The 10,718-nt window shown below is 31.5% G+C and overlaps 1 protein-coding gene across 1 annotated transcript in view; it reads left to right on the top strand.

Moving 5' to 3' along the window:
* The first annotated feature begins 2,343 nt into the window (after positions 1-2,343).
* Positions 2,344-10,718, top strand: part of LOC132735624 (alpha-mannosidase 2x-like) — a 39,134-nt gene continuing 30,759 nt past the window's right edge. Inside the window, exons 1-6 of the mRNA XM_060722599.1 lie at positions 2,344-2,433; positions 6,231-6,373; positions 7,095-7,232; positions 8,261-8,512; positions 9,091-9,238; positions 10,104-10,275. Of these exons, the coding sequence (XP_060578582.1) occupies positions 6,257-6,373; positions 7,095-7,232; positions 8,261-8,512; positions 9,091-9,238; positions 10,104-10,275 (827 nt within the window). The 5' untranslated portion in view covers positions 2,344-2,433; positions 6,231-6,256. The remainder of the gene's footprint in view (positions 2,434-6,230; positions 6,374-7,094; positions 7,233-8,260; positions 8,513-9,090; positions 9,239-10,103; positions 10,276-10,718) is intronic.

The following is a 10,718-nucleotide window of genomic DNA, read 5'->3' as shown; positions in this document are numbered from 1 at the left end:
GTTTTCTATGATGGAAATAGATTTTAATCAGAGTTTTTTGTTGTTATTGTTTTTTTTCTTCTTCATTCCTAAATTTGTTCCGTCTTCAAGGTATTTACTGACAAAAAAATCAATATGAGGGAAACAATTCCCGGAAGTTGAACTTTATAAACTTTGACAGTCAATAACGATTTCAAGTCATATTAATTATTAAAAATCGCCTCAAGATATCAGGTTGACAATTGAACATTTTATTTGTGTAAATGTTTAACTTGTGTCGAAACGTAATGGCTATTCAAAGTTAGAAAATCAGGATATTATTATTAATTATTATCGTATGGTAGGTTTTATCGATACTATTACTATATGTAATTTATGGCAGAAAACTTACTTACACTAGCTTAAAGCATATTCTATACATATTTGAAGTAATCAATTCTCTACAAGATAATTTTTGAGTCGATTTACAAATTATAAGAAATACCACGGAATGTAATATAAATCCGTGGAAATACTGACTAATTGATATGATACGCTAATTTACCGACAATAACAAAAATAATTAAATACCATTAAACATGTTAAATAACATATAACAAATCTAAAAAGTAAAATACATTTAGTACATGAATAAAAAACAATAAGATTTAAGAAAAACATGCAATAAGATGACAACTAAAACAAAATATAGTGACATGTGCAGTACCTATTGTAGGGGGGCTATAACAGCTTATGTAATAAAATACTATAGCATAAAATGAGCTGAAAATTTAATTATATATTATATACATGTTCTCTTAGGTTGTAAGACACTGCAGTAGGTTATATTTAAAGATATACTTTGCTCAAATTTTATAATAGAAAATATTGATAATAATTGCTACACAGTCTCTTTGTAAATATAAAATGAACATGTTTTGATTTCAGACAAAGTAGATATGCTATATGTTATATTTAAAGGCACACTATGCCTCAGAAATGAATAAATTTCAACTTCTTCATAAAAGGCAAATATTAATTTTATAACGATTAAATAATGGTTTAAGAGCATGTTAGATTCTTATAAATTGAAAGACATAGCGCTAAATGAGAAATTATATTTGTCATTAACCTACCAAAATGTAAACAAAGTAGTATTTTGACTTCCATATAAACTACTTAAATCACCGTAACTGCACTATCTGCCAAAACTTTCACATAGGCAACATATGGTTCAGGTAAATTGCCAATCAGTAACCTTTATAGAAACTAAAACAGTAGATCATGTATTAAAAGCCTTTGAGAAATAAAATAATAATGCATTTCTGGGGCATAATTGGCCTTTAAAATTTTGTACACTATTTACATGTAGGTAATCACGAGTTATTGAGCTTTTAGTGGCATGTGGAGAGCTCGTTCTTCTCTTCTTCAATTAAACAGCCAAAAGTGGGCACATCTGTAGATCCACCGACATTTCTGTAAGTTTGTCGAGTGTCGTTATTATAGGTGAAGTGAATGCTGATACGTTAGAGCAAATCATGTAAAATTGTTGTTTCCTTTGGCATACTAATCTAGCTTGAATTCGTCCTCAAACTTTGTATTCTTATATATACAGTACTACATGTATAGATACACTCTGGGTCATGCGTAATCTTGTGTAATTCATGATACACAATTATATTTATGTCTATATGTCTATAAAAGTTAAATAGGGCCTATACAGTACATGTATTATAAAAAAGCAAAGAATAGAACATCAATATGCTCTGAGAATATCAGCAAATGTCCTCATTAAAATCACAATATAACGTTATATAATTGATTAAACGAATAATTGTATACCCCATTCTCATGAGCAAATAGCAAACATTACGTCGCAGACAGATAGATCTTATACAACGGCAGTCGGCAGCAAAGACTGATTGGAATAGAGCAGTGGTTTATATACAAAATAGTATAGCTCTGTTATATATATAAAATAGAAAATGAAAGACCTTGCATGATAATAATTTTAAACTCTACTGTACTCAGTCTGTATAGCTAGATCTATAGCATAGCCACATGTAACCTACATTAAAATTGACATTTACAAAGTAAAATGTGGTAAAATATGATTATAGATATTGAACGCCAAAAACTCTTTTTATTCATTTTTTTTTTTTTAATTCGATACAGAACTTTTGCCAACACTATAAAGTGTTGAGAATTGAATACCGCTCAGGCCGGTGCTAGGGGGCGTGAGGGATGTTGCACTTAATCATTATCCCTCATGTACAGACTCAATCAAACCGAGTCTGCAATTCTTATGTTATTTTGTTGCGATTAATGCTTCCGAGGGATCACTTTGTTTCCAGAATTTTATTGATCTGTAGAATGACGATAACGATAACGATACACTACATTACATACATTAGTCATGACCTAGAAAGTTGCCAACACAGATAACGAATTGAGAATAACTATTTTATAAGGAAGGTAATGTAAATATTTAAATTATTTTGATAGATTGTTATTAATTCTAGATTTTATTTTCCGATGCAGTAGGAAGGTTTTTGTTGCGAAGCGTGTCAATAATGTACTAGCGATTATGATAACTACCCTGTGTTCGGATAAATAGATTTCGGATAGTATAAGTAATGCGAAGTATAATTAAAGTCCATGCTTTCAAATCTTTTAAATTTAAATAATTTTAGTGTTAACTTCAGCTATATCCGTGAATATACCCCAGAGCCTTAACAATGAGTATATATAAGGTTCATTCTGTTTTATTAAGTGTATTATCCTAGAGTCATTAGTTTTGACGCCCTTAAGCTGTTTAACTAGCGCATTTTTTTACATTGAACTTGATCATTAAATAATATACAATATAAAGTTACTATGGGATGTTGTTTATCACTGCAAACCATTTTTATGTTTGTTAAAAATCAAAATCAGTTAACTTTTATACATAAGTAAACAGATCGTGGAGGCATCCATTGTTGTTTACAGTCATATGAAATGACGCCTTTTCATTGGGTGGATATTTTAAAAGGATATTTCACTGTAATGTAATATGAACAGCAAAAGAAGTTTTTAAATGAGCAAACCTTCAATGTAACAACATCGTGAAAACTTAAAATTATAATTTATTTCATATAAAACTATCCATTATTTAGGAATGCCATATTCCCTGGCAGTGGTCTTAATAGGTGCACCTGTCTCTTTAACCTTGAATGTATTTACCATTAATCTTGATGAATAGCATCTGTATTTGGCATACAGGGCTGAAAAATATATCTAAAATGAATGATGTTGTAAAGATATGAAAATGTTGATTTGAAAAATGATATTTTTCTTTCTTTTTTAAACTTTATATACAATAATTAACCCATTATGAATTTTACTCAGTATCAATTAAAAACCAATTAACATTTTCAAACAATATAAGCTGTACACCCTATGCTACAGTGAATATTAAGGACACTTTGCAAAGTTTTGATCAAATGACACTCATTAGACATCTTAAAATGGAGGATAGAAACAGAAAAGGGCAGGTCAAGATTTTTCAAAGGCCATATTTGCAAAATTATGGCTTGCATAAACATCGATTGAATTTGCATTAGTAAAAAGATGAAAAAATACAGTACATATGATAAAGGTGAAGTATTTTCAGTGAAATGTCTCTGTCTTTCCACATATTTTAGTTATACGTTGAAAATACATGCTTGCAGTGCAGTCAGCAAATTATGACATCATACGAGGTCGTTTTCGTCATTTGTTAGGTCAGAACAAAAATGGCGTCAAAATAGATGAGCGTCAAAACACATGACCCGACGATATATACAAGTTTTACTTCTGAAATATGCATCGGTGTCGGGTATGACTAAATATGGAATATAAATCCATGTTCACAAATATGAAGAGAATACCGAATATGAATATTATTATTTTCGTAAAATGTTGGCATAGGGACAAATATTTACTACAATTAAGATTTACCTTAGTGAATATTTGTTACTTGAAAAAATAAAGTATGAATAGTTTTTTATAAGCAGACAAATGAAATGGGCCAAACCTGGATTTTCAGCTGGATTTTGAGGCTCAAAACTGGATTTTTTTATCGACTCAAATTTTTATGCTTGTTTGGCACATTTGGTTTAAAGAATCTATATTGTCCTAAAAATCATTAAATTATCATATTTTTTTTAATGATTTTTTTGTTGATCAATATTAATTTATTTCACCAAAAAATAAATAAATAGATGTAGTAATATAGGCTATTTCTAAAACAGTCACATTTTCACATTTCATTATTTTCAGTTTGAATAATTATATCTGTCTTTTCAGTCATACAATAATTGGCTAATAATTTAAAACACAGCTATTTGAAGAATCAGGGTCAGCTCGTCCCTAAAAGGTACTCGGCCCTCGAGTCAGCTCAGCCCTATTCCAACTCGGCATGAGTCAACTCGGCCCATAATTATATATTACTGGTAATGATTACTTTTATTACTTTTGATATGTTTTGATCATAACTTTCATGGTTTAACATTTTCACACTAACAGACCTCACAAGGATATTGAAAAGTTTTATTGATGAAAGTACAAATTTGTATGTGAATTTGTAGAGAAAGAAAGAATTTACAATTTATACGCATGTTTTGCTACTCCAGATTTAAAAAAAAAAATATCGTTAAAAAAGCATTGGTGGTGTTAAAGAACAAACAGTATTAAATACAATTACATTTATTGTCACAAAAAGATCAATCTAAAAACTCTATTTATTGATCAATAATTAACATATATTGTCTTGATATATCTTCTTATAACAAAGATAATTTCAAAAAACACATACAGGTACAATGCCAACTTTTTCAATTTCTGTTTGTAAGTGATCATATTTCTGAAAAACTTTATAGTAATTTTCTCCGTGCCGAGTTGGTATAGGGCAGAGTTGACCCTTTACCCTATTTCAAAACGTGCAACAACTATTCATGAACATAAGACTCTGACAGTTAAATAACGTAACTCAAGAAGAAGACTGAAAATAAACGCAAGAATCGTTTCGTTAATTAAATCCATTTTTTTGCCTCGATGATTGTGTAATTCCTTAACAAAACAAAAAAAATTACCCACTCACTTAAAATAGGTTAATTAGACATGGTTTTGCCGCATCTCAAACAGGTTTTTGAATGATTCATTTTAAATGATTCTGCCCACCTTTAATCTTTATCAGTGCGGCACTAATCAAAGAAAATCAAAGGTTGAGCCGAATTCATACATGTAAATTAACAGGGTTGTTTTAATGACATAGCATGTAATACCTACTGCCAAATTATAAAAGAGGTCTATTGACTGACACACGAATAACTGGGTGATGGAACTGTTTATTATGTCACCTTGCTATCAATTAGTGACTTAACATTTAATCCGCTATAATTTAGGATATGGACAGATAACAATTAATGCCCGGAGGCACGGTTTACATTTTAGAAACAGGTGCTGTGTTTGATTTTTTTATGATTATTTTTTTTATATATATATATCGGGAATTAAAGCTGTAATATCGGGATTCGGGATCAGTGTCAAATATCGGGATTTTTTTAAATCCCGCCAGGATATCACATGTATGTTATATACATGTACAGTACAGGTCACTGCGGACACTTTTAACGGCGAACAGAAAATTGCAGGGGACATACTATGGTCAGTCACAGTGGAAAATCACCGCAGACTGGTTAAAAAAATCCCTGCAATCCCTGGTGGAAAGTCACAGAGATTCGCCATTATAAATATCGCATATAAATGTTCATGTACAATGTAGTCTGCAGTAAATGTGTCATCATCAAACTTACAATTTCTAAATCATTTCTATATTGGTTGGAAAGCTTAAATTTTCATCACTGATATTTCCATCCATTGTCAGCCATATTGAAACTATACATGTTGGTGTAATACAATTTATGCATCAGCATTAGAAGAAATGTTTTTCCCCTATGTAATAAATATATATTTATACCTAATACAAATATGTTGATAAGATGCATTAGCAATTTAGATTAAAAGAATCATTTTTATTCAAGAAGAACAAAATATATGGGTATCATTAATCAAAATAAAACTTAAGTAAAAAATCTGTTTAAATTTGATTTTACTAATCTACTGTAACTGTATCGCAATTGGATATGCTTGGTGAATATTGCACGGCCAATGTCTCCTAGTTGGATTACATGGCAGTGGTGACATTTAAATGGACATATCTGATGTGTTAAAGATGTTTTTCTTTGTTCTAGGCAGTTACTATTAGCAACAATTAAAGATGAAGAAGTATATGGCAGCATGGGGTGCTATGTTCTTTTGTGTGATTTGTCTATCTTTATACTTGATGCTTGAGACATTAAATACATCTCCAAACAGATATAATGATGTTGACTCCGTAAGTTACTTCTTTATACTTCATTATTTTGAGAAGAACTTTTAAAGCACAATACTTGTAAACCTGAGATTGTTGTTTTTAATTCCATTAGTGCTGACTAATTGACGTATATAGAAAATTAAGTTAAAATTTAAACACTTTTAGTGGGGAAAAACTGATATACATGTTGATGTACAACAAGGATTGCTGATAAGCTGGTTCAAGCCTATGTTTCCTAGACCAAGAAACTTTAAAGCTGCACGCCTCCAGACGAGACAAAATATTTCAATAAAATCAAACTTGAGAAATATGTACTACAATTTTAGGAAAAATAAAATGATTCAAGATTCAAGTAATATTTTACATGTTATGTGCGGTTAATGACTGATTTTTCAGTATTTTTACAACTATATTTCTATTGTGTTACCAAATTACTGCGTTACTATTTATGCATATTTTGACCACTTTTTGGCAATTTTGGTGGATTTTAAGTGCCATTGATAATGTGTAAATTGCTTCCTTTTGGTTATTTCACAAAATTGTACATTCAAATATATTGAAAAATTTTCATGAAAATTAGCATGAATCTGGAGGCGTGCTGCTTTAAACTCATTGCTCAGTATTGGTTTGTTCCGTAAATTAATTTGAGAGTGTATTTGATAAACTTATAGTTTCCAACAAAATAAAAATTTATATATATGAAAACATGTAGTTTATTTATTATCTTTTTTTTGTTGTACAGGAATCGTTGTTAAACTTTGAGAAGAAGATAAATGGTATAGAACAAGACATCAAGAAGAATCAAGAAGTTATAGACCAGATAAAAGCTGCAGTAAAAGATGTATCCAATGGCAAACAGGAGAGCATTGATAAACTTCAGGTAATTTATATATCATAAACACCGATTTTTTGCATAGGATATAGACCTAATATATGCCTCTTTCCAATTCACAAAACTGTTGGAAGTATCGGTCAGTTAGCTCAAATGGTAGAGAGTGGGATTGTGACTTCGGTTACTCAAGTTCGATTTCCGCATGGTGCAGGTCACTTTCGTTGTGATTGATCATGAAGTCCATTGTTTCTGTTAGCAAGAAACTTTACACTCATTGCTTAGTACTGGATGGTGCCAGGAATGGATTCAGGGGTGTTTCAATAAGCTTATAGTTTCTAACACAATGAAACTAAAATAAATTTTAGTAACTAGACTTAATCCTTTTTATACAGTCATTTAATTTTGCTCTGGTATGTACAGTAATAATATCAGTTCCTAGGGAAGGCATCTAGTACTGGTACACTGCTTGAAGTCTGCCCAGGAATGAGATTACTGAACTTTACTCAGGTAAAATTAAAATGGCTTACCCAGTGTTGCATCTAGAATTTCAAAATTATGGGGGATTGTCCCCCACTCAATTGAAAAATGTGGGGGATTTGAAAAAGATGTGGGGGACATACATTGACCTTACAATATGACATACCGAATAGAGTTCATTTATTTTACATTCAGGCGTTTTTGACAGCTAACGTCCGCTCAAAAAGGGAAGTAGAAAAAATAAAATATTGACGAATACTACATTTCACACGTGAGATGACACGGCTGCTACACGTGATTTAGTACGTATTTTAGTCATAACCATGAGTGAAAACAAACATGGCTGAAGCGTTTAAGATACGATGAAGATAAACTGAATTAAGTTGAAAAGATTGTCAGATGCGCGACTTGGCGCGCACTGACTTCAATAAAATGCGCGATCTGCATAAAAAATGCGCAAATCGCGCAATCGCGCGGCCTACATGCAACACTTCTTACCGTAAACATTTTAAAAATGGTCCCTAAAAATGAATGGTCTTATCAAGATGAACATGTCCAGTTGATTAAGGTGAAATTTATTTACCAACTTGTCTTTGCAGAAAGTTTTGAATTCTCAAAATGTAAGACTGAAAGAAAACAAGGACAAACTACAACAATTACAACAAGTTGGTAAAGACAAAGAGAATGTAGTAGTGATGGAAAAACCAAAGATCCCCAAAGCTTCAAACACAGGAGAGAAGTTTGATAAGAGTTCATGGCAAGGTAGTTTTGCTCCGTTAAGGGCGGCGGTGTCGGTATCGGAGAATATGTGCTCATGGACGGATGCTCCCACGAAACTTCCAGACATCCAGGTACTCTTATAAATATATTATGTACAATGTTTCATATCAAATCCATATTGTACTCCATAAAGTCTCATTTTCATTTTCACAAAATCCATATCAAATCCTGATTGTAAATGAAGTAACAAAGTTCTGTAAAAATTAAAACAAAAATCTTGGTGTGAATAAAGAGGTCAATAAACGTGGGTTGAGATCAATACTGAGTCTATTGGACTCCTGCACAGCCTCAAAATCTATGACATTTAGTGCATACCGCCTCTGTAGTCAAGGGGTTAGAGTAGATGACTTCTAATCCAGTTACCTCTCTGGCGTGTGTCCCCGGGAGATGTTTTGGTAGTTTAGCGCGGAGGAAGGTAGTCTAGTACTGGTGTAACACTCCAGGAACGATGGTTAGGAAACTATCCACCTATATGACTGAAATACTGTTGGGGAAAAGGCGTAAAATGAAACAAACAAACAAAAAAAACTAGGGCCTTGTCCAATAGAGGTTTGACAGCTGTGTACTTGTCAAATAGAATTAAGTATTGTATTCAGCAATGTAATGGTATTATAATTAATGATGATCATAATCTTGTATTTGTTTTAAGATGGAGGAGATAATAAAACAGTTACCGTTTGACAATCCTGATGGAGGTGCCTGGAAACAAGGCTGGAAAGTGGAATATGCGGCTAACCATTGGAATGCTGGGAATAAACTCAATGTGTTTGTTGTACCCCATTCTCATAATGATCCAGGTTTGTGGAAAAAAATTTAAAAAATTCAAACTTTTATGGTCAAAATTGGGTGTTTTCAGTTTCAGTTTATTTCTAATGTGATGCTTATATGAAATCAGATAATTTCTCCAGTCCAAACTTTGGAGAAATCAAAAATTTTGAAGGAAACAAATTAGGACCCCCGTCTTATAGCTGAGTAAATATGGTGAATATTGGCAAATTCTTACTTTTAGTTCTGTAAAATCTATATGATACTTAGATTCTTAGATAGTTACATTTTATGTTTATTTTTAATTTGGAAAGTTAGTGAAATTTAGTCCTTTTAGGCAATTCTCAGATTTCACAGTATTATCATAGAAATAAATAAAATAAACTGTGAAAACAGGAAATAATGTACAGTCAGTAAACAAACATTCAACCGACTAAAGTGCCTCCAAGTTAAATATGACTTTATGCTTAAGGTTTTAAATGGGAAACTTGGGTTATTAAATTGGTGAATGTAAGCAAGAACTATTTTCTTTGTGATTTCTTATTGTATAATAAAGGCTGGGTAAAGTGTAATATTGTATAATAAAGGCTGGATAAAATGTAATATTGTATAATATAGGCTGGGTAAAGTGTAATATTATATAATACAGGCTGGGTTAAGTGTAATATTGTATAATAAAGGCTGGGTAAAGTGTAATATTATATAATAAAGGCTGGATAAAATGTAATATTGTATAATATAGGCTGGGTAAAGTGTAATATTGTGTAATACAGGCTGGGTAAAGTGTAATATTATATAATAAAGGCTGGGTAAAGTGTAATATTGTATAATATAGACTGGGTAAAGTGTAATATTCTATGATATAGACTGAGATAAGTGTAATATTGTATAATACAGGCTGGGTGAAGACATATGAGAGGTATTATCAGGACCAGACAAAACACATATTTGATAACATGCTGGCCAAACTGGAACAATACCCCAACATGAAGTTCATGTATGCTGAAATATCATTCTTTCATATGTGGTGGAATGAAATAAACCTAGATAAAAAGAAAAGAGTGAAAAAGTAAGTTGGAAATATTAATAAGTAAGTATTTCGGTTCCTGTCACTTTTGTTTGCTGACTCTATGACTTAACTTCTGTATGAAAAAGTTAGATGGATTTATATGAAAATCTTGGTATCTATAACTAAGTGGTTTAAGTGGCGCATTTAGTAGGTTTGAATCCCACCATGGACTTTGGATCAATTTGTGTGAGTATGCTATAACAATTAAGCTGGTATAAGGAAGGTTGGTGGTTTGTCCAAGTGCTTCTTGTACATTTTCAGTTTTCCAATATTAGAAAATCAAAATTTAGAACCAAAGTGTCAAAGTTCTCATTGACAGACTCTGTATCCATCATGTCTTTAAAAAAAACAAACTTGCTTTGTTTGGCAATAAAAATGTTTTAGAGGCATTGACTATTTGTAGGTAGGTGGGTAGGGGGACAGGAAACAAATGATGGCAATAT

Source organism: Ruditapes philippinarum, unplaced genomic scaffold, assembly GCF_026571515.1.
Source record: "Ruditapes philippinarum isolate M1 unplaced genomic scaffold, ASM2657151v2 ctg464_1_1_1_1, whole genome shotgun sequence".
NCBI classification, from domain to species: Eukaryota; Metazoa; Mollusca; class Bivalvia; order Venerida; family Veneridae; genus Ruditapes; species Ruditapes philippinarum.
The sequence above is the reverse complement of the archived record's forward strand: the minus strand, read 5'-3'. Positions and strand labels throughout refer to the sequence as shown.